The sequence below is a fragment of the Neltuma alba genome, unplaced genomic scaffold (assembly GCF_004799145.2).
Source record: "Neltuma alba isolate B1F8T4 unplaced genomic scaffold, ASM479914v2 tig00001330_pilon, whole genome shotgun sequence".
Classification (NCBI taxonomy): Eukaryota; Viridiplantae; Streptophyta; class Magnoliopsida; order Fabales; family Fabaceae; genus Neltuma; species Neltuma alba.
The window spans coordinates 211,103-236,313 of NW_021632420.1; the positions used below are offsets into that span (position 1 = coordinate 211,103).

Sequence of the window (25,211 nt, forward strand, 5' to 3'; positions counted from 1 at the left end):
GATACTCCCTCAACTATAATCAAATAGAAGAGGGAGAGGGGTATTAAGAAAGATGATCATGGTATTTTAGGAAAAATATGTCACTTTTCTTATAATTAACTAACTTACCTAACTTCCTTAATCTAATCAAATTAGTTAAATGGGTCTTATATTAAGGACCGGATGAGTATAATAAAAGATCTAATTTCTAGTATAAATTATATTACAAACTACTACCTCCGGTTCTTAATATAAGACCTCGTTTGACTTTTATTTTGATCCTAAATATAAAACCCCAATTCACTTTGTCTCTCATATTTATACAATTTTTGCCAATATAATCCTTCTAATAATTATAGTTTAAGCCAATACATTTGATCAGTAAGGATATTTCAAGAAAGACAACACTTATTTATTATAAATAACTAACTTAACTTATTTTTTTAGTCTCCTCAAATTAATCAACTAGCTCTTATAATTAGGACTGGAGGTAGTATATCTTATATTTAAGACTATAAGTGGTAGTGTGTGTATACATATAAGGTTGATAATAAGTTTAGTGACCACCCATTAACATTAATCAAAACATGAATCATTCTGTGAATATCGCCATGTCTAGAGACTCTGAAGAGTTTATCATCATCCGTGTGTCAAGGATTTGGAACTGTCTTTCTAATAATCCATAACTCTATTGGTGTCCGCTGGCATATAACTAAGTGGGAGGTTGACTTTGACTCCTATATGGTTTCCACTTTTTTTTCCCCTTTTTTTTAATGAAAATTTGTCAATTTTCTTTTCTTTTTTTCCCCCTATCGAGGATGACACTGACGAAACTAGCTTATATGTTTAGGCAGTACCTCGTTAACGATCTGATGACATAAGGATTAGCCTTGACCTTGAAATGCATGTTACGTAATAAAGAGTAATTTTTTAAAAGTAAAATATTAAATATAGAGACAAAAGGATTATTTTCCCCAAAAATCAATTGGTGAAGTACAATTTTGTCGTAGAAATGATAGTGGCTATGATGGACGCGAACAGACGGATCATACTTTTTTTCAAAAGAAAGAAAGAAAGAAAGAAAGAAAGAAAAACACCTCAGCGTTTCACATATTCACCTTCTCTTCCCCAACTTTATTATTCACATAAACAAAAACTCCCCTTAATAGAATTGTCTTTATTTTATATTGTTGTTAACCGTAACTATTTTTATTTAAATATATTATAAATAAGCTGTATTTATTGAATTATTTATTGTATTTTATTTTGTATGTCATCCCACCTTTGTCAGAAGCCCCAAGCCCCAGCCTGCAATTTTATTTACACATGCGATCGGATATATGTTCAGAAAACTGGGCTGGTCTATTGGGCCTGATAGGCCTATCCAAATCCTGACCCCCCATTAGCCCAAGTGTGATGTATAGGGAGTCCATGGCCCATGGCTTAATGAGTAAAAGTGAATGTAGTTATTGTGGATATACTATACGCAAGGTTATTCTAATTCGTCTAATTTTTTAATTATTTATACAAAGAAGAAGAAGCAGTTAAAAAAAATACTCGTCATGGGGTTTGTCTTTTGTTCTCTAATAAATAAAAAGATAAAAAAAATAAAACAAATGAAACATTGAAATTAATATATGTTTGTGAAAAATCTAAACCATTTATGTGTGTGTGTGTGTGTTTATTGATATATAAAACTCGGAAATAGAGTAATGCTCCTTCTTTCGAAGCAAAAAGAGAATCTGCCTGCATTTCTTCCAGTATGTAAGGTTGGATATCTTCGATGCGATGGACTGATCTCCTAGGCTAAATAGATCTTAGTCGAAATGCCAATCCATTAATCATAATCAACGGAACAAAAAAACCGAACCGGACACTAAACCAGTCGAGAAAATGAGTCAGGTCAGGGTTAGCCCAGTAATAATTAAAATAATACTCCTCTAGTCCTATCTATAAGTTATTTTCAATATATTTCACGCAAACCAAAAAAAATCTTAAATTTTATTAACTCTTATTTAAAATTTCACAATTTTTCAACTTTAATCCTATTTAATATACATTATACTTCATGTAAACAAAGTCAATACAATAATAAATAGAGGGTAAAATTGTATATCCATATAAAAAAATTTTCTCCGTACCTTATAAATAAAACCAAAATATGTCTTCTCTCTCTGTCCATAAATAGAACCAAAGGAGTATAATTTAATTACAAAATATTTGTGTATATAGTTTTTTTTCTTCTTATTTTATTTCCTTTTTCTCTTTCCCCCCCCTTTTTTCCTCACATGGCCCAATGCAATCTTTTTTCTCTTGTTATTTTATACTTTTATCTCTTCCTTCTCTCTCTCTCTCTCACGTGAACATTAAACATTTTCTTATTCATGACAGATATCACAAGGTCACTTTTTTCTTCCTCTCTCCTCCTTGAATGGCAGATTACTTATTGGAAGTTGAAACATGCATAGTTCTTCTCTTTCTCATTCAAATTCTGAACTGATCGAGATAGTAGGTTAAGGATCAATGAGTTAGACCGGGGTTAGACTGGATTGGACCGATAATAATTAAAATAATATAATTTAATTACAAAATATTTATGTATATAATTTTTTTCTTATTTTTATTTCCTTTTTCTCTCCCCCCCTTTTTCCTCACATGGCCCAATGCAATCTTTTTTTCTCATTATTTTATACTTTTATATTTTCCTTCTCTCTCTCACGTGAACGTTAAACATTTTCTTGTTCATAACACATATCACAAGGTCACCTTTTTCTTCCTCTCTCCTTCTTGAACGGTAGATTACTTCTTGAAAGTTGAAGCATGCATGGTTCTTCTCATTCTAATTCAAATTCTGAAATTCGTTCCTCCCTCTTCATTTCTCTTTCTTTTCTCAAACAGAGATGATAAATAGTAACAATTTTTTTCTCTCTACACATACATTTTACTCTATTACTTATCTTCCTCCTTACCTTTCACTCTTCCATGAGCACAAGTTCGAAGCGGCACACAAGAGAATTCCAAATAGGTCTTTCTTTTCATGATTTTTTCTGTTTCTACCACTTCTCTCAACAATGTTCATGTCTTCTCCAGTGAATGGTGAGATGGTAAGAGTGAAAAAGAAGAAATAGGGAAGAAAACCATTGACCCACCCAACCCAACGGTTTTTCTGGTTTTCACCAATTTTTTTCCGATTCATTCCGGTTTGTTCCGGTTTGATTTGAAGTCAATTCATTCTTCAAACCAGACCGGATTGGAGACTAATTCATCAGTTTTTCAGTTGAACTGGTCGATTTGATCTAGTTTTTTTTTCATTTCTTTGAATTGATAGAATCATATTAATTAATTTATAACGTGGCCAACTAATGATGTTATTAACATTACCTCCATCAAGAATTATATACGTGTTCTAATCAAAGTAGCATAATACGGAGTCCCTAATTAATTTAACTAAGTAGTTGTTTAGGAAAAAGAGGATGATCAGAGGTTAATGAATTGGTGGGGGATATATGAACCTTTTCCAGGTGTCATAATTATAAGAGTTTTGCTAGGTTAACATGATCTCATAATGCATGTCTAAGTAACAAGAGGCATTGTTTGAGAGGACTCGCTAAAAGATGCAACCTCAATTAATATATTTTATCCTTTTTAATCTGAAATTAACAAGAACAAGTAGCATTTAATTTGATTCAACCCAATAATGAAGTTGGACACGTGAGGGGACGATTCATTAATGAGAGGGTTTTGTTGCAGGACACAGTTTTATGTATTGCCTATAAGACACTAACATAAAATAGCCTTATTTGGTAGAGGCATCATTGATTTTGCTTTGCATGTACGTGTTGTTCTATTATAAGGCTCCTGGTCCTTATTCTTGACACCCACCCGCCAACCAACACGCTTTGTGTCGTAAAGAAATGGAATTAAAAAAGTTTGTGCAAGTTTTAAGCCTTTATGAAACAAAAGCCTGTTTAGATTGCTTTCTCATTATTATGGACAGGCGTAACTTGCACCTTAACTCCATTATTAAGCTTACAAAAGTAAGTAATTGTTCCCTGCTATGTAACTCAGTCAATGGTGGAACTAGGCACTGCCCTACTTTAGCATATGTACTAATCTAAAGGAATTATGAGGCTTGCTTCTAGAGATAAAGTGAACGAATTATGTTATTTTGGAGTTAAGGGGAAAGGATATCAATTTGCTAATCACTGGAACTTATAAAAGTGATGAATTTGGGTCCTCTCAACAGCAAAGAAGAAATGGGCAGGTGGAAAGCTTAAGCGCGGACTTAGGTCTATTGGCACAAATAGTTTAATTGGAGAAATGATCGAGAGAGGCAAAGGCATGGCATTATGAGATTCTAAAATATGAATGGTGAGGGACCTAAGGGACTGGCCTGGGCTCATGTTGATACACTGAGTGACACCTAAACCATGAACAAATATATTGGGAAGGGGTGTGTACGGTCAAAGATGATGACCCCCATGAGGGTGCTTACACCCACCTACCAACACAATCACTCTTTGCAAACTAAACACCTTCCATCTTACCTCTAACTATAAATTATTTGGAACTGAGGCCACCTCAACAACTCTTTGTTTATTGCCATTATAGGTACCCGTGTCAAACCCTCAACAATGCAAACTCCAATTATCGAGGCTTCCTAAAACTGTATATGCTACAAGTGTATTACAGTCCATGTGTCTCTTCATTTATAAAATGAAAGAATCTAATGCAGACATCCAATGATACTAGGTAATTAGTGTATTAAAGAAAGTGTCAGACACACGAGGGTATATAACTATATATTATCTGTACATGACAGAACATAAGGATTTGGCATCTGGGCCATATTGTTACTCAATGGGGAAGTCAATTATGCAACGTTATTCTTCTTGAAAGGCTTTAGATACAGATTGATAATATTTGGATGGTGTTAATTATATTACAAGGCACATATATAACAAATGCTCAAATGAATAGAATTTTGTATCAAAAATATGCGATATAATGACCCTGATCATGCGCAGTCGGTGACGGTACACAGAGAGATATAGAGTGCTGTATATACAGAGAGAGGTTCTACTATTAATAATTTTGAGAGCATATTATTCATATAAAGGTTATGCTCAAATGAGGACCACATATAACTTTTAAGTAGTGATCATACTGTTGTCTCTGCCAATGTATGGTAAAGCTAGAGCAGAAGACTAATGAACTTGTCATTTCACTGCCATACGTATCAATTCACTAAAAGGTACAACTGACCTTTTGCTAAATCTAACTCGCCACCAATGGCAATGTCTTTAGTTTTTTGTGAGCCCATAGTATAAACTATTCATTTTACAAGATCATGCATCTTTATCTTTACACGTGTGAGTGTGACAAGTAAAGTGTGAGAAGCTGATTTACATAAAAGCTACCGATAGGAAATCTATTAATATGGCATCCAGTATCATGAATTAGTGTCTGTGTTTTGGAACAGAGCCCAAAACTTCTAAATGATGAATATAGACATCCCCTTGTTGTTCAACAAAGATGTCAACCATATCATATATTTACAAGCATTAATTGAGTCGGGGATTATCAGTAGTAGAAATTTGACAAGTGGCAAGAAAACCCAAAAAAAAAAAAAACACAATACGCATAAGATTATTCCACGTAGTCAATCTGTGGGTCAACAGGACAAGATAAATGGTTAATCTTTGTTTAATTCTTTGTTTTGCATGTGTGTGGGGATGAAGGTAAAAGGAAGCCATTGGTAAGTCGAAACAAAGTATGAGAATAATGTAATCCCACAAAAATACCAGGTTAAATTGATTGGCTTGAGCTGCTTATATGGATGCCTAATAATGAGTTGTTAATCTAGCAAAAGACAATATGGTTCACCACACCCAAAAAGAGTGAGAATACCAAAAAGTTGGTGCTTCCATACATACTGTGTATTATATGTAGTGAGAATTGTTGACATTGCTTTTGCATATATATTTAATTCAATTATTCTAACCTAGCCCTTCTATATAAGGACCTTCACCACCCTTCCCCTTTACTCACCAGCCTTTGCTCTTCTAGCTGCCTAGTCTTCTTCTTCTTCTCTTTCTCTTTCAATTGCTCATAATATTATCTTCTAGTTCAAATTTTTGAGATCATGGAGAAGAAAGCCCTCCTCGGACTTGTGGTTATCCTTCTAGCTCTGTCCCATGTTGCTTCTGTTCCTGCATCCAGTAAGTTTCTAGGGTTTCCTTTTTAACCCTTTTAGGGCTTTGATAATTTGTATGATTTGTTAACGCATATATTATTTGGACTTTGAGAATGCATACTTATGATTTTGTCCGCAATATATAGGAAGCCTTGTGGCCAAACAAGCGGATCCATCACCAGTGCTGCAAGATCATCATGTTAAGGTCCCTTCTCTCTCTTTTCTTTTTTTCCCATGATCTTTCCTCTTGGATCTCAACTGGTGAGATTTCACCACATATCAAGAAAGCCTGTGATGCTTTGGGTCTTTAAAAATTGAAATAAAAGGGGAAAAAAAACTATAAATAACCTTCAAAACAAACCATATGCTTGTGCCCTAGCTAACTGGCAATCCGACATAATGAATTTTGGTTTTTCACATATATATACTCATTGACTGCTCTATATATGGATATGCAATTAATCTCTTCCAATTTATACAAGCCTTAAATCTATATATATATATATATATATATATATATATATATAGCAACCACATCATTGGTTTTATGGTCAATTGGTATATTCAAAAAAAATGAATAATTTGGTCTTACCTTAATTAACTGCCGTGATCTCATAACTGTTAAGTCATGCAGGAGGCCACGGACTTAAAAACCAGTACTGAGGAGGCTTTTGAGATGGAGAAAGATGCAGGAGAGGGCAGAATGATGATGGATGTTGTAGACTATTCCGGACCAAAACCAAATCCAGCACATAATCCAAGATCCCCAGGAAAACCTGGGTTTTAATAATTGGGATATATAGATTAAGACATATATGTGTGTGTCTGATGTGGTTTAAGAGTGAAGAAGAATCTTAAATAATAGTTTGGATTTCTCCGGTGTGCTTACGTATATGTATGTGTGTAATGGGCGCGTGTCGGTTAGCGCCTCTGTCGAAGGATTCAGCTCAGTTAATACGGGCTGATTGGTATATCTGGAAGCTGTATTGTTCTATTCAGAAAAGTCTAATGCAGTTTGTTTGGTAGATCAATATATGTATAAAATTATCGTTGATCAGTTCTGTAATATCTTTATTAAACTTTCTATAGCTAGTTGGTGATATCCGAATGAATTAGACTTTTGGTTTCCGCCTGTGATGTATATATTACGTGTTACAGTCATAATGGACACAGTATTATTAATTTCAAATGACGAGCAGTACGGAACATATTAATTCATACATGCACATATATTACATACAGGGCTTGATGAAGATAAAACCTGAAACGACATCTTAAAAACTGGGCTTCGAATAAAGTCATATGTCTGGTCCTCAAAATTGAACATCGAGATTTTATCCTTCTGATGTTTACAGGAGATCGCACTATCTAACCTTACTTCTCTTTACCCACAAACAATCCAAAAGCTTGCTCGGCAAAGATTGCCAATTTAGCTGCCAGAAAAATTATAAGGAGCTCGAGATGATCATATTTTACTTCATTTGATTGTAAAGCATCCAATTTAAATGAACAAAAAAAAAATTACATTTTCCTTTGTATATACGAAATTTAAGAAATGATTCACATTATTTGCAACAACTGTAAAATAAAGGAATCAGCTCTTCATATATTTGCAATCCAGTAGGGAATTTCTTCTGCAGGCTATAATCAGAATGAGAGAATCAGTAAGCGTTCTGCACAATGCAAATTGACTCTATCTTAGCGTACAAAACATGAATGATTTTATATACGTATTATTGTTAAATATCATAATTAAAATTATTTATACTTTTTGTTTTATGGTTTAAATTTTATATTGATATTTTTGGGGCCTCCATATATGAGAGCTCTTAGGATTAAGCAGCACACCAAGTGTTTATACTCTAGCTAGTTGTATTTTCTCGAGTAAAATCAATTGTTCGTATAAAATATAACAGACATGTATTTTGTCCATTGAGCTCAAAAGATTTTTATGTGGCTGGACATGTTAAATATTATAATAGAATTATACATAAGTATAAACTTAATAATTAGTTTTAAATCTCAAATTATAAGCAGATAGACACTTTAAAAACTAAATAAAAAAAGATCTGGAGGACAATAGATTGTTTTGTTGCCTGCATGGAAGCACTTAGGTCCTTTATTAAATTAAATGCCTGTGAATAATTAGTTGAGAGAATTTTTTTTTTTAATCAGATTGCGGTTGAGAGAATAGCTTTAATCAAGGTGTCCACATGAATTAGTGAATCATATACAAATGAAGTAGAGATCCATTCAAACGTGGTTTATTCCTGATCACATAGTAATTAACTTTGTTTGACTGGCTGGTTACATTGCGATTGGTTGAACAGACTGGAATGTTGAATATATTAATTGTTAATTCACTCCCCGAAATCTCCAAATCCGACAGTAACATTGTAATTATGAGAAAGTAAAAATCTTACTATTAAAGACTAAGAACACAAGGATAGTCTTTATATGTGTGTGTGTGTGTATATAAAGCAGCTCATTATGGTTTAAGAACTAATTGTGTTTACGGCTAATTATATTTAGGTAAGCATACATACGAACGATGAAGCGCCGTATTTCCATAATAGTGCCTGATGAGATTATACTCCTCCGGTCTTTAATATAGAACTAAATTCTTGAGTTGGTTTTGGCCCTAAATATAAGATTCATTTCTCATATTTATCAATTTTCTCTAAATTATCCCTATGAATACTCCCTCAATCATAATCAAGTAGAAGAGAGAAAGTGGTATTAAAAAAAATGATTATGGTGTTTTAGGAAAAATGTGTCACTTTTCTTATAATTAACTAAGCTACCTAACTTTCTTAATCTAATCAAATTAGTTAAATGGGTCTTATATTAAAGACCGGAGGAGTATATATTTGTTTTGATATGGTGATTTGACTTTGGAGCATACGGGTATTTGTTGTTTATTCATCTATGGGAAGAATAATTTATAAACGACAAACTGAAAAGTAGGTTAAAGACAGGGAACAGGGATCTAGTTTCGTTGATGAGCACCATAAATTCATCAAATCTAGACTGTTCATATCTCATTTGGATGGTCTAGATTTGATTTTTTTTTTATTTATCCAAAATAATTATTTTAATATGTATAGAATTTAAAATAAAGATGATCTCTCAACTGTCATTCTTAAAAAAAAAAAAGCTTTTTCTATTTAAAAATAATTAATTAATGATTTTAAATTAAATCGTTCAAATCAGATAAAAACAGCTCAGATTTAATGAGTTTATGATGCTTATCAAAGCGATAAGCATCGAAACTGGTTCCGCGTGTGATTTTTTTACTGGGTAGACTTGCAGATGTGGTCTCTTTGGAAACTATATAATTATAATAAGCAGATATTCACATGATTGATCAAATTAAATATCTAATTAATCGTGTTTTATCGCAGAAGGTAAAGTTAGAGCTTGTTGCGTATAACCAGCACATATAGGGCATCGAACATACAGATTTATGGAGGATTAGATTGTAATCATATAAATTATGTGTCTATAATTCATTCAGGATTAATTAATCATCTTAAAGATCTGATGGTATTTCTATGAGTAGCGTTGTCTTGCTTTTCGGTCAAGTTATAAGTTGCAGTACACGAGTAAATGAAAATAAATTTTAGTTTCATTTATATAATTAAATAGTTTCTTTCAGCGCGAAATAGTAATTCTTATAGTAAAAATAAAAAAAAAGAGAGAATATATCAATTATATCATATCAAGTTCTTCAATCATACTCCTCCGGTCCTAATTATAAGACCCAATTGACTTATTTGAGGAGATTAAGGAAGTAAGTTAAGTTGGTTATTTATAATAAATAAGTGTTGTCATTCCTAAAATATCCTTGCTAATTAAGTATATTGGCTAAAACTATCATTATTAGAAGGATTATCTTGGAAAAAAATGCATAAATATAATAGACAAAATGGATTAGGGTCTTATAATTAGGACCAAATAAAAAGTCAAATGGGGTCTTATAATAAGGACCGGAGGAGTACATGATTATATGTTGTATTTTTAAAATATTACTCATAACATTTAATATTATTGAATTATAGATTCATATGCAATAAAAAAAATACATATTTGTGTATGATTGTAAAACTTGACACAATAAATATAAAAAACTTGATATAAGTTTTTCTCACAGAAGAAGTCGAGCTCACGCGTTGGGAAGGATTTGATTTGACCACAATTTGTTTTCCCGGACATGATAATTAGTGAATTAATTGGCTTATTGTGACGGGATCCGGTAATTAAGTAGCTTCTACTTGGTTGTTGTTTTGTGCAATCATTCTGCGAAGAGACAAGGGGTCCACATTTTACAAAGCAACGGAGTTAAGTGAAATATCGATAGTACGGCAATATATGATGAGAGGGATGCAATTAATTAGCTAAAGACAATCAATTAGCCGTCATAAAACATTAAACAAATGTTTTGCTTTAATTAAAACCACGACTTTGACAATGTGACGATAAGGACGGTCACACTCAACACCAACTTGAACATGCCTCTGCCCAATTATGGCTGTGTCGAAATGAAACTAGTGAATTAATTAATGGTGTGTGGAAGACCTGAGCGGGACAAATGGGGGCCAAAATAAAAGGCTGCTTATCTGAAGAATAAACAAATGAGAACAGAAACGCTCCTCACGTATTGGGTAGGACCATTTTAAGACTTCAGTGTAGCTGGGCATGATTATGTCTCAGTGCATCCCCAGAAACAAGCCTTTCCAATGGCTGTGAATTTGATTTCTGAAGCTATGGATGTGGTATTTTCAGATCCACATACATATATATAATTCGCGTTAATAGTGGCATTTCTTTAATCATCCGGATGCAAGTACCAGCGTACGCTAGAGTTCAATTCCTTTTTTTTTTCCAATTAAATAAATAAATTAGTGTACCTTATATATACATGCTGGGATTGGAAGCAACGAGCTCGTTAGGACCTCGCAATCATGCTCTCTTATATTTTATTTCATTTTTTTAAAATCTATTTTTCTTCTCAAAATGACGGTTTGCAGTGTGTACATATGAAAAGGAACTGTTGAACTTGAAGAAATATTAAAATTTATTTGTTTCGAGAAGTATATACAGTTATTTTATTGTCATGTGCGCGTGTGTTCTTTTATCGATTTTTTTGAGCAAAATGATTAAGTAGTTTTTTTTTTATACAAAATGATTTAATACCACCCTCACTCCTTAATATAAAAACTTATTTAAATTTTATTTTGATCTTAAATATAAGACCCTAATCCGTTTTGTCATTCATATTTATCTTTTTTTTTTCAAGATAGTTCTTGTAATAATTGTAGTTCTAGTCAATACAAACTTAATTAGTAAAAATATTTTAGAAAAAATAATATTTATTTATTATAAATGACTAAATTAATTAATTTTTTTAATCTATCTAAATTAATTAACTAATGTTTATATTAAGATCGGAGGCAGTAGTTATTTTGACTGCAGTAATAATTATATGGAAGAGATGAAACTTGTTAGTGGGAGGTGTATGGCTGGGTCATATGAGGCCCAATTAAGAGGAGATTGGAAATTAGCGGGTGCAGCCCATCTCTAGAATGGGCTTTGTGGGGAGGCGAGGAAGAACGTCAGGAGTCGGAAATAATGAGAAATAACGTCGGCCGGTGTCTCCTTGTGAGGAATCATGTTAAGGAATCTCCCAACTCATCTCAATATGCTATCCTGTCTCCTTGAAGGTATGATCAGCTGAGCTGCCCGTTACCCTCCCATCCTATTTTCATTTTCATTTCTCTTACACATTAATAATAATGAAATTTACTCCCTTCACCCCTAAATATGAGTTATCATTTTTGGAATAAGCTGTTTTTGTAATAAATTACACTTCATACGTGTTTAAAATTCTAATTCACTTTTTTTTCCATTCTTCTATTTGTTGATTATACTTCTCTGCATTAGTTATATTGTTTTCTCTTCTTTTTTATTTATTATCTCTCACTCATCCTTTTTATAAATAAGTGTGTATCTATGGAAAGAATATTACATTTTTATAAATTTCCGGTATTTTAATTAATTTTTTGAACTGTATATTTAAGTCAGACAGAGAATTATTTGAATTAATATAAACGTGTTAATGAAGAATAGAAAAGAAAGCAAGAGATAGAGAAAACAATGGCCTTTTCTCATTCACTTTGGTTCAAAGTACAAATGCCTCATGCATGCCCTCTATTTATAGGCCTCCAAGCATTGAAGTCCTATACTAAGGTTACAAAGGAATAAAGAATATTATAATGGCATTAACAATGAGAAACTCCTCCCAAGTCATCATTAGGGAGGTTATGTAGTTTATGACACTTGAAGGTAAGGAATCCTATGAGAATTCTAAGGGTTAGGGGTTATGGACATCCACTCATGCAATATTCATAACACTCCCCCTTGGATGTCCATAATGAGTATTGTGCCTCATTAAAACCTTATTAGGAAAAACCCATTGGGACAAAAACCCAGTGAAGGAAAAAGAGTACACAATATTTACTCCCCCTAATGATAACATCATTTTAAGTCTTTAAGTCTGCGCATTCCAATACCATACACTAACTTCTCAAATGTTTTAGTCGGCAGTGTCTTGGTAAACAAATCAGCAAGGTTGTCACATGAGCGAATTTGTTGAACATCTATATCACCACTTTTCAAAAGATCATGAGTGAAAAAGAACTTTGGAAAAATATGTTTTGTTCTATCTCTTTTGATATATCCTCCATTTAATTGAGCTATGCATGCTGTACTGTCTTCATATAATACTGTTGGAATCTTCTGTTCAAGGGAAAACCACACATTTTTTGAATATGTTGAGTCACTGACCTCAACCAAATGCATTCTCGACTTACCTCATGATCAATTGCAATTATTTCCGCATGATTTGATGAGGTAGCTGATAAAGTTTGTTTTGTTGAATGCCATGAGATCGCTGTACCTCCACCAATAAATAAATATCCTATTTGAGACTTGCCTTTATGTGGATCTGATAGAAATCTTACATCTGCATAGCCAATTAATTGTGATTCTGATTCATTAGAGTAAAATAATCTCATATCAATTGTCCCTCGAAGATATCGAAATATATGCTTAATTCCATTCCAATGCCTTCTTGTTGGGAAAGAACTAAATCTTGCCAATAAACTAACAGCAAATGCAATATCAGGTCGTGTTGAATTAGCAAGATACATTAATGCACCTATGGCACTGAGATATGGTACTTCAGGACCAAGAAGTTCTTCCTCATCTTCTTGAGGACGAAAAGGATCTTTATCCTTATCCAGTGATCTTACAACCATAGGAGTAGATAAGGGATGTGCCTTATCCATGTAAAATCGCTTTAATACTTTTTCAATATAAGTTGATTGATGGAGGAAAATTCCATTTGCCAAGTGCTCAATTTGCAAGCCAAGGCAAAACTTTGTTCTTCCAAGATCTTTCATTTCAAATTCTTTCTTTAAACAATCAACTGCTTTTTGAAGCTCTTCAGGAGTTCCAATTATATTTAAATCATCCACATAGACAGCAATTATAACAAACTCCAATCCATTTCTTTTTATAAAAACACATGGGCAAATTGGATCATTTTTATAACATTCTCTCAACAAATATTCACTAAGTCGGTTATACCACATTCTTTCAGATTGTTTTAATCCATATAAGGATTTATGCAAACGAATTGCATAATTTTCTCGAGAATTCTTACATGCCTCTGGCAATTTAAATCCTTCAGGGATTTTCATATAAATCTCAGTATCTAAAGAACCATATAAATATGCCGTAACAACATCCATTAAACGCATTTCAAGTTTTCTATGGACTGCCAAACTAATTATATATCTTAAAGTGATTGCATCCACCACAGGAGAATATGTCTCTTCATAATAATACCAGGTCTTTGTGAAAATCCTTGTGCTACAAGCCGTGCTTTATATCTAACAATCTCATTTTTCTCATTTCGTTTGCGCACGAAGACTCATCTGTATCCAACTGGTTTCACACCATTTGGTATATGGACTACAGGTCCAAAAACTTCACTCTTTGAAAGTGAATTTAACTCTGCTTGAATTGCATCTTTCCATTTTGGCCAATCATCTCTATGTCTACATTCTTCAACTGATGTAGGTTCAAGATCCTCATGTTGATTAATTATTTCAACAGCAACATTATATGAAAAAATATTGTCAACAACTGTGTTCTCTCGGTTCCATCTTTTTCCTGTAGTAACATAACTTATTGAGATCTCTTCATTATTTTCAGGTACCTGAGCCTCCTCTGAGGTCTTTTGATTAGTTATGTTTCGGTCCTCTCCTATAGGACTTGCCTCCTCAATTTGACTATCATGACCATCATGATTATTTGCTCCTTTTTTCTTTCTAGGATTTTATCTTTGGAACTGATTGGTCTACCCCGCTTCAGGCGTGGTTTGGTTTCACTTGCGCTTTCTAGTTGTCCTGCTGGGACATCAATTCTAATTGGAGCATTTTCAGCTGGAATGTGAGATTTAGTAATTCTCTTAGGATCAGTGAATGCATTTGGCAGTTGATTTGCAATATTTTGCAAATGAATTATTCTTTGAACTTCAAGTTCACATTGTTGTGTACGAGGATCTAGATGAGATAATGATAATGCTTTTCATATGATTTCTTTATCCAGCTGCTTATTATCTCCCCCTAATATTGGAAAAATTGTCTCATCAAAATGACAATCGTCAAAACGTGCTGTAAACAAATCTCCTGTTAATGGTTCTAAATACTTAATTATAGAAGGAGATTCATAGCCAACATATATCCCTAACCTTCTTTGAGGTCCCATCTTTGTGCGTTGTGGTGGAGCAATAGGGACAAATACCGCACATCCAAAAATTCTAAGATGGAAAATATTTGGCTCTCGACCAAAAGTCAATTGTAACGGGGAGAATTCATGATAACTTGTTGGCCTGATGCGTATAATTGCTGCTGCATGCAGAATTGCATGTCCCCAAGCTAAATAGGAAGTTTTGTTCTCAAGAGCATTGGTCTAGCAATCAATTGGAGGCGTTTAATAAATGACTCTGCTTAGGCCATTTTGAGTGTGGACATAAGCAACAGATTTTTCTACTGTTATTCCAGTTGCCATGCAATAATCATTAAAAACTTGAGATGAAAACTCACTAGCGTTATCAAAACGAATTGTCTTAATTGCATGGTCTGGAAACTGTGCTCTTAATCGAATTATTTGAGCAAGTAATCTAGCAAATGCTAAATTACGTGTTGATAACAAACACACATGGGACCATCTTGTAGATGCATCTATTAAAACCATAAAATATTTGAATGGTCCACATGGTGGATGGATAGGTCCACATATATCTCCTTGGATACGCTCTAGAAATGCAGGAGATTCAACTCCTATTTTTGTCAATGAAGGCCTTATAATTAATTTGCCTTGAGAACAAGCAGCACATGAAAATTCTTTAAATTGAAGAATCTTCTGGCTCTTCAATGGGTGTCCATGTGAATTTTCAATAATTCTTCGCATCATAGTTGATCCGGATGGCCTAACCGATCATGCCAAACAATAAACGTATCTTTATCAGTAAACTTCTGGTTTACCGTAGCATTTGTTTCAATTGTACTAATATTTGTATAGTACAAACCAGAAGATAATGTCGGTAATTCTTCCATGACATATTTTTCTCCATTTCTTACCATTGTAACATGCAAATATTCAATGTTCTTCTCATTTATAGTCTCAACATGATATCCATTTTGGCGAATATCTTTAAAACTTAATAAATTTCTTTGAGACTTCGAGGAATATAAAGCATCATTAATAACAAATTTTGTTCCTCTGGGTAATATTATAATTGCTCTTCCGGAGCCTTCAATTAGTTTTGTATTACCCGCTATAGTATTGACGCTTGCACTATTTATCGTAAGATGAGAAAAATATTTTCTATCTTTGAGTATGGTGTGTGTTGTAGCACTATCTATCAGGCATATATCTTCATTCTTGTGCCCAACAAAAGGAAGAGAAACATCCATATTCTTCACCAAAAAAAAACATTCATTAATATAAATTCGAAGTACATCATGATTAATAATACTCTTAAAAAAGAGAAATAAATAAACATAAACTAAATTAAAAAGCATAAATAAAGCAACTAAAATTATCCAAATTTTCTAATCATGATTCTCAAAGAAATCAGCCACATCCAAATGTGCCATAGCATCAAGGCCATTAACATCATCTAGCTCATTGATATCATCATTTTTATATGCAAAATTTGCCTCCACATCATCAGTTTGAAAAGTCAAATTTGCTTCCACATTATTTGAACTTCTTTTTATAGAGGCCTGATAAAGTTTTGCTAGATGCTCGGCGTACGACAGGTACGTGACCAATGTCCTTTCATGCCACACCGGTAACATTGATTTTCAATAACTCTTGAAGGGCCATTCTTATCTTTTTTTTGCCCATCACCAAGTTTCTTCTTTTGGTGGGTATTTAGGTTATAATTGTTACTTCCACCACCATAATAACGGTAATTTACGCGTCCCCTACCACGACCACGGCCTCGGCCACGACCACGACCGCGTCCACGCATATGATAATTATTGCGTACAGTCACATTCGCTTCAGGGAATGGAGCTGATCCAGTGGGACGAATCTCATGATTTTTCATTAATAGCTCATTATTTTGTTCAGCCACAAGAAGACATGAGATCAATTCAGAATATTTCTTAAAACCCTTTTCACGATATTGCTGCTGCAGGGGCACATTTGAAGCATGAAAAGTTGAAAATGTTTTTTCTAATAAGTCCTCATCTGTTATTTTCTCACCACATAATTTCAATTGAGAACTTATTTTGAAAACTACTGAATTATATTCAGTCACAGATTTAAAATCTTGGAGCCTCAAATGCATCCATTCATAACGAGCTTTAGGCAAAATTACCGTTTTTTGATGATCATACCTTTCTTTTAAATTATTCCACAATTCTAACGGGTCTTTCACCGTCAGGTATTCAGCTTTCAACCCTTCATGCAAATGGTGGCGTAGGAAAATCATGGCCTTAGCCTTGTCTTGGCTAGTTGCTTCATTTCCAGGTAAAATAGTACTTCCTAGACCTTTGGCATCTAGGTGGATTTCAGCATCTAAGACCCAAGACAAATAATTTTTTCCAGTGATATCAAGAGCCGTAAACTCGAGTTTGGTAAGATTGGCCATGGATCAAACTAAAATGATAATAACAAAAATTAGAATTATAATAAAATTGATGCACACTGAAACACAATAAATAAAATATTAGGATTCAAAAGTCACCCATAAATAAATTATTCCTTTAAAATTATAAACAAAATAAATGAATAAATAAACAATGACAAATAAACATATATGAGGAAAAAAAATAAACAACACAAATAATTAGTTACAATAATAATATAGAGACAATGTATATATAAATATATATAGGGGGAAGGGGGAAAGCGGTAATGTAAATGCGGTAATACAAATAAATATATAAATATTACAATAGACTAACTAATATATAATAAAAATTAAACTAAAAATAAAAATAAAAATAATGCTACAGTGAGATAAACGAAATAAATATAAATTGATAAATAATGAATAAACAACATATAAATTATTAGGCCTTATTATAAATAAATTATATAAACAACATATATAAACAACATAAATAAATACAAACAAATATAATGATAGAAAAAAAAATATAAACAGTGTAAATTATATATATGTATATGAGAGTTAGTACAATATAGATAAAACAACAGTAAATTATATATATATGTATATATGTATATGAGGGTTAGTACAATATAGATAAAACAACATGGGACACTGTAAATTATATGTATATGAGAGTTAGTACAACATAGATAAAATAATGTAAAACACCATAGATACCAAATGGAGATGATACATAAATTACATCAATTATTTGAAACAAACATAATATTTTACAATGTGACAACAAAAATAAAATGACTTAAAATAAAACAGAATGTTAACATAAAATAAAATATATATATATATAACATAATGAAAAAAAATTAAAATGTAAAGAAAAGAACAATAGAGTAACATTATATAGTATAAAACATGATAATTAAGAAAGGAGATAATATAAAGTTAATATGTAGTCAATACATAGATATATATTGTGATGATTGAGTAAGGAGATAATTAGACGATGAGAAGAGTGCATCATCTTACGAAGGGTTTATACCTCAAATTTTCATAGCAAGGTCGTGCTGATAACGTGTTATAAACAAGAAATAAGGAGAATGAAGAGTAGAAAAGAAAGTAAGAGACAAGAAGACAATGACCTTTTCTCATTCACTTTGGTTCAAGGTACAAATGCCTCATGCATGCTCTCTATTTATAGGCCTCCAAGCATTGAAGTCCTATACTAAAGTTACAAAGGAATAAAGAACATTATAATGGCATTAACAATGAGAAACTCCTCCCAAGTCATTCATTAGGGAGGTTATGTAGTTTATGACACTTGAAGGTAAGGAATCCTATGAGAATTCTAAGGGTTAGGGGTTATGGATATCCACTCATGCAATATTCATAACAAAACGCACAAATTTGACTGGTTTAAGTACGGACAATGAATGAACGAGTTAGGATATGGGAATTTAATGATTTAATAAGCAAGACTGCACATCATTACTAATACTCCCTGCTATGCTTATAACTAATTCCCAGATAATAAATAATTAGTTAAAATTAATTAAAATTAATAAATAGTTTAGAAATAAATTTTTGTTTTTAAATATACTCCTATAATAAATGAAAAAATGATAAAAAAAAATGTACAGAGAAATGTGATATATAAGAGATGAATAATTAAGGACAGCACTAAAAAAAATGCATTAAATATTATGACAAACTTAAATTGAAACTTATAAAATGAAGTATACTATTTTTCAAATATAAAACTTATAAATAAAACTGGAGGGAGTATTAATTTGTGTTATTCATGACAACAAGCTAATAGTACAACTACTAATATTATGATCATAACTTAAATGGCAGTCAATGCTTAACAAACGCAAAAGCGACTCTCTCTCCCATGTCCATTAAGTGGAGACACTATTGTAACTCTAGACCACTGGATTGAATTTGACTGTTTAAACGAGTTTATATTACTTTTGATTTTTAATATAAGAACTAATTAAATAACATGACTAGATTAAAAAAAATTAGATAAGTTAGTTATTTATATTAAATAGATGTTGTCTTTCATAAAATATCATTATTAATCATATGTATTAGTTAAAATTACAATTTAATTTAATCTTTAATATGTGCGACTGTTATAAGGATTAATTTGAAAAAATGGATGAGCATGAGAAATAAAATAAATTATGACCTTATATTTAGGATCAAATTAAAAATCAAACTAACTTTTATATGACTTAAAAGAAGTAGTATTTAAAAGCATATATTATATTATTTTATAGTAGTGCTGCCTTCTAAATTCCATTTTAAAAAGAAATGGCAGCAGAGAAATGCCAGGTCCAGCAAATAGTGAGGTTAAGAGAAGTGCGCAATAGCACTCCCTGTTATTAGAGAGAGAAGTGGTGTATGGACATATGCCTTTTAAAGGGAGAAGATACAAATCAAAGGAGTTGTGTGCATGGAAACCGAAGCTTACCATTTTTTTAGTTGTGATTCTCTTACTCTCTGTAAAATACTACTCATCTCGTATATAATATATAATATAATTGTTAAATTAATTTTAGTCATAAATATAAAAGCTATTTCTTATATTTATCATTTTTTTTCTAAATTACTCTTATGAATACTTCTTTAACTATAATTAAGTAAATGATGGGGAAAGGATATTAAAAAAGATGATTATTGTAACACCTCTCATAATTATATCATATATTCGATACAATATTTCATATAAAAATCTATACGTTACTAATACTCCAAACAAGTCCTAATTTCAAAATGTTTCTAACATAACAACAAAATAAACTATTAAAGTCTTATAGTCATGGCAAATAAAAATATAACATAGCATGTGCTTGAGAAGCACAAAAGCCTTCACGGCTCACTCCATTGGTGCCTTCCCTTGATTCCTACTAGATCCTTCGCTTGAAAATTGTTAATATAGGGGGTGAGATCAAACGTCTCAGTAACTACTGAAATTCTAACCTATATAAGCAAACCATATATGATAACCCAAAAATCTGTTCATATGTATGTATATATGTATATATTAAAAATCACGGATTTGATACATTCAATTCAATTTCATTTTTTTCAATATATCCAAAAATAATGCAATATGCTACCTCCCTTATATCACTGTCCACTCTTATACCGCTAACTGAAGCCATAGGCTAACACATAGTCCGACAGGAACTAATTCATTTTACTGAATTATTCCAAACTCACCGATACTAGAGATATATTCGGCCAAAGATATAGAGCTCAAGCTCGGATTATGGCTCCCCTCCTTTGTGAATAGGAAGGTGTCACATGTCCCATAGCTCCAATGAATTCCCGGCCAAAGGAAAACATGGAAGAAGGGGCCTTGACAAGTGCCATCCATTATGCACCGAGTGAGGGCATACCACGTGGTAATTTTATATCCATACAATCTCCTTTTATCCTTAACCCAACAATGCATGTCATATACAAATAATGGTACATCATAAATATTCCCAAATATATTATTAAAAATAAGATAGCAATAAAATTCATATACTATTTAATAGTAACTCATGATAATTTCATAACTATTAATATATTTACATATTGGTCATAATTACTAGCAACAAATCTTAATAAAATCAGGTAACATACCAAAACATTTATTTTTTAAAAAATCATAATATTATATTTCAGTAATATAAAAATTAGTAAATCCACAATATAATCATACACAATTCACATGTATGAGAAAGAATTTTCAGAGTTACCTGGTACTCTTTAGCTTACAAATATTCACTCAAAGATTACTCTAAAATTCTTAAGAATCTACAAAATTGCACATAAATATTTATTAATATAAACTCAACTACTCCAAAACTACTCTAAAATTCTAAGACTACCCTCTAAACCAAAATTACATAAATATATTAACTCTCCCAAATCTAGGCATTTATAATAGATATAATATTATTTTGAAAAATATAATTTACATATAAGGCTATTTAAATTTAACAACTTAAGTAAATATATTTTTATTACACAAAATCTAAATATTTTATATTAAAATTCTGAATTATTTATTATAGTCTCCTTTAAAATTTTTCTTCAAACCAAACAACTTTTTTTTAAATTATAAACAAACTGTTGCTTTATCTAATTTCACAAAATTCTCAATTTACAATTTTTCAAGCCTTCAAAAATTATTTCAAAAATATATCTTTAACTTATTCAATTAAACCGATTAAAACCTCAATGATATATTAAATAACTCAAATAAATTATTTTACTTAAATTTAATCGGTAAAAATATTCTATATCTTCTAATAACAAATTTTTCAACTAAAATCTTAATTTAAATTCTCAAAACAGTCATTGAGTAAATATAAACCAATTAAAATTTCTTAATAATGTATCTTTAAATTTTTACCGTCATACATTATCAAAACTCCTTATTTACTCTATACCCAAACAGTAAAATTTTCTCTAAACATGATAATAAAGCTAATAATATAAAGCTCTAAATATATAGAAAATATTTATAAAAAAATATGATAAAAAAATGTAATTTTATGTACCTAAATGATTCTCAAAATTTATTCTAACCTTCAGCAGCTCTTCTCACTCTTTCCTTCTCTTCTCCCACTCTCTTTCTCTTTCATTCTCTCACTTTCTTCGTTCTCCCCACTCCCTTTTATTCTATTTTCCTCATCCTCCAACCACCACCCACTCTCCATTTCTTTCTTCTTCATTTAATATTCCTCCTCTTTTTCAACTTTCATTTACTACACCTCATCCTATTTCTTCAGCCACGCCTCCCTCCTTTTTTTTTTTTTTCTATGTTCATTAATAACCCCCGTTCCTTTTTCCACTGTCGGTGGGAAAAAATGGTAGTTTTTGTTTAAAAAATAATAAAAATATTATATATTTTTTTGATTTGTAATTTTTTTTAAAAAATAGTATGTTACAATTATAGTATTTTAGAAAAAATATTTCATATTTTTTATAATTAATTTATTTATTTAATTTTTTTAATCTAATCAAATTAATTAAATAAGTCTTATATTAAGATTCGTCAACATTGAACAAGCTGACTTTTGATTTTTGTCTTTTCTAATCATTTCTGTTCGCTTATCTTATCTTACCTGTTTGCCAAAAAAGATAAAGAATGTCTCAATGCTTTTGAATTGTCTAACCCACTTGCTTTCCTTTTCGTACACTACAGTACAAAACCATGGCTACTGCCCATATTTACGTCGTACAGGTTTTAATCGGTGGACTCCATAAACTGCACTTAGCGGGAATGAGGGAAAAAAAAAGGGAGAATTGCAATTAGATTTCACCTAAGAGAATTAAATGTAAGAAGGTCTCTTAAAATCATGAAATTATTCTGAAATCCTGAAAAACTTTTTTGAAATAAATTTTATTTGTTTAGTTACCAAATTATCTTTCTTTTTTTTTTTAAAGTTTGCATTGACAATTGAAAAAGCAGTGGTTGACAACTCAGGATGTAATGATTGACAACTATCACGACTAGTTTGATAACATATTTTCTCAAAGTTTGCATTGACAACTGAAAAAGCAGTTGTTGACAACTCAGGATGTAAGGATTGATAATTATTGCGGCTGGTTTGACAACACATTTTCTCAGCATATCACACACTAAGTTGTCAAACCAGCAGCGATAGTTGTTAATCCTTACATCTTGAGTTGTCAATCACTGCTCTTTCAGTTGTCAATGTAAACTTTAAAAAAATAAAGGATAATTTGCTAATTAAGCAAATAAAATTTATTACAAAAAGGTCTATTAGAATTTTAGAATAATTTCATAGTTTTAAGAGACTTTTTTATATTTAATTCCCTTAGATGGGACGTAATTGCAATTTTTTCAAAAAAAAGATGCTGAGACAAAAGTACAGAACGTTGGTGCTTAATCAGAAATTAGCAGAAAACGAAAGAGGAACAGAACGGTAAGGATTTGGAAGTGGGTGGGGTCCACGAGAGGGCAAGGTGGGGCCACCCTGCTACAGTCTGGCCCCCTAGAACCACGTCACTATCCACGTGGGAAAGAACCCAATTCTCTCTCCACGTACTTTTAGGCCCACTGTGGGCCTTACCTCAGGTACCGTACCACCGCCTCTCGGTCTTATGGTATCAAAACAAAAAACCCTCCTGCTTTACAAAATTAGCTAAATGATTTTAAAAATAATTTTATAGCATATGAAATAAATATATGAAAGAATTTATTTTGATTTTAAAAATATATAATTTTTAAAAATATTTTTTTTAAAATACCAAACACCCCATAATCACAGTTCCCATATACAAGTGTCGTATACTATGTAAAATCTTCGAAGATAAATATATTTTAAATTTTACGTTGAAGTTTACCTTGTGCATGATTAGACTTGGATTGTCATTGTTGGTACATCTTATTGTAGTGGTCAATAAAAAGCCACACAGAGCATGGGGATATGTATCTCATTTTATTGAGTTTGTTTGAAAGATGTTATAAATTGTGGGAACAAAATATGGAGAGAGGGGAGGGTGGAAATGGAAATTACTAGTCTTAAAATTATTGGATAAGGTTAAGAGTGAGCATTAATTCCATATTTTAATTACCTGTTTAAAAATTTGAGTGATCATTCCACATCTTACTAATTATTCAGAACCAGTTTTAATGCTTATCATTTTATGAGCACCCTGAACTCATCAGATTTGGGCCGTCTATATCTCATTTGGATAGTCTAAATTTAAAATCTTTAATTAATTATTTCTAAATAAAAAACTATTTTTTAAAAGAATGACAATTAAGATATTATCCTATTTTAGATTTTATATATATTAAAATAATTATTTTGAATAAATAAAAATAAAAAAAATTAAATCTGGATCATGAGATATGAATGATTTAAATTTGATGAGTTTGGGGTGCTCATCATAGTGATAAGTATCGAGACTAGTTCGCTGACTATTCTGGCTAACTGATTAATAACATGAATCGCAGGGTTGCGATGCATCGTTACTGATAAACTCCACTGAGGCGGAGAAAGACGCTGGTGCAAGAGTACGAGGATTTGATTTCATCGACAAGGTGAAGGAAAGGCTTGAAGCAGCGTGCCCTTCCACGGTGTCATGTGCTGATATCATAACACTAGCCACCAGAGACGCCGTGGCTCTGGCCGGAGGACCCAAATATGAGGTTCACACCGGGCGACGTGACGGGCTCGTCTCTAGAAGCAGGGAGGTTGCTTTGTCAGGACCAGGTATCTCAGTGCAGAATCTTGGATTTCTTTGCCAGGAAGGGAATCGGACGACAAGACATGGTGAGCCTTATGGGTGGACACACGGTGGGAAAGGCGTTTGGTAGATTTTTGGACACCAAGCGCCATTCATAATGGATAACCGGTACTAAAAGCAAATTCTTCAAAAAAAAAAAAATGGCGTTCTATCTGTTGATCAAAACCTTGCTGTTTCTACGTCAACAAAAGTATTGTCACTGCCGTTGCATCTGACACTGCTCAGTTTCAGCAAAGCTTCGCTGATGCAATGGTCAAGATGGGTAGAATTCAAGTTCTGGTTGGTAATGCTGGAGAAATTCGTAAGAAATGTAGTGCTTTAAACAATTAATTAAGCACGACAGCAGAATTGCTGCAATTTTTTATGCTTCTTTTATTGTGAAATGTCGAATTGTATGCCTGTTTCTATTTGTATTTGGAAATTAACGTGATGCAGTCAAATAACAAAATTTTTTTAATACCACAATTAAGCAAATGAGAATTACATTTTTTTTTTTCCAAGGAAGAAGCTGGACAGCTGCTTTGAAATTAA

At 32.0% G+C, this 25,211-nt stretch overlaps 3 protein-coding genes across 3 annotated transcripts; 2 read left to right on the forward strand and 1 right to left on the reverse strand.

The window, feature by feature from the left end:
- Positions 1–6,053: 6,053 nt before the first annotated feature.
- LOC114755372 (uncharacterized) lies at positions 6,054–7,223 on the forward strand. The gene is made up of 3 exons (XM_028944252.1): positions 6,054–6,200; positions 6,322–6,380; positions 6,810–7,223. The coding sequence occupies exons 1-3, from the start codon at positions 6,125–6,127 to the stop codon at positions 6,960–6,962; spliced, it is 288 nt and encodes a 95-aa protein (XP_028800085.1). The 5' UTR covers positions 6,054–6,124; the 3' UTR covers positions 6,963–7,223.
- Positions 7,224–16,547: 9,324 nt separating this feature from the next.
- Positions 16,548–17,408, reverse strand: LOC114755482 (uncharacterized). Its single transcript, XM_028944361.1, has one exon. The coding sequence runs from the start codon at positions 17,406–17,408 to the stop codon at positions 16,548–16,550; it is 861 nt and encodes a 286-aa protein (XP_028800194.1).
- A 5,206-nt stretch (positions 17,409–22,614) lies between these two features.
- Positions 22,615–25,010, forward strand: LOC114755490 (peroxidase 28-like). The gene is made up of 3 exons (XM_028944367.1): positions 22,615–22,644; positions 24,388–24,746; positions 24,872–25,010. Exons 1-3 carry the CDS (start codon positions 22,615–22,617, stop codon positions 25,008–25,010), a joined length of 528 nt encoding a protein of 175 aa, XP_028800200.1.
- Positions 25,011–25,211: the final 201 nt, after the last annotated feature.

Bases quoted from the DNA above. Each gene is read 5' to 3' on its own strand.
- LOC114755372 (XM_028944252.1), top strand. From the start codon at position 6,125: ATGGAGAAGAAAGCCCTCCTCGGACTTGTGGTTATCCTTCTAGCTCTG. The intron at 6,201-6,321 runs GTAAGTTTCTAG...CGCAATATATAG, and splicing joins TGCTTCTGTTCCTGCATCCA to GAAGCCTTGTGGCCAAACAA. The intron at 6,381-6,809 runs GTCCCTTCTCTC...TAAGTCATGCAG, and splicing joins TGCAAGATCATCATGTTAAG to GAGGCCACGGACTTAAAAAC.
- LOC114755482 (XM_028944361.1), bottom strand. From the start codon at position 17,408: ATGGCCAATCTTACCAAACTCGAGTTTACGGCTCTTGATATCACTGGA.
- LOC114755490 (XM_028944367.1), top strand. From the start codon at position 22,615: ATGGCTACTGCCCATATTTACGTCGTACAG. The intron at 22,645-24,387 runs GTTTTAATCGGT...CATGAATCGCAG, and splicing joins CCCATATTTACGTCGTACAG to GGTTGCGATGCATCGTTACT. The intron at 24,747-24,871 runs GTAGATTTTTGG...CGTCAACAAAAG, and splicing joins CACGGTGGGAAAGGCGTTTG to TATTGTCACTGCCGTTGCAT.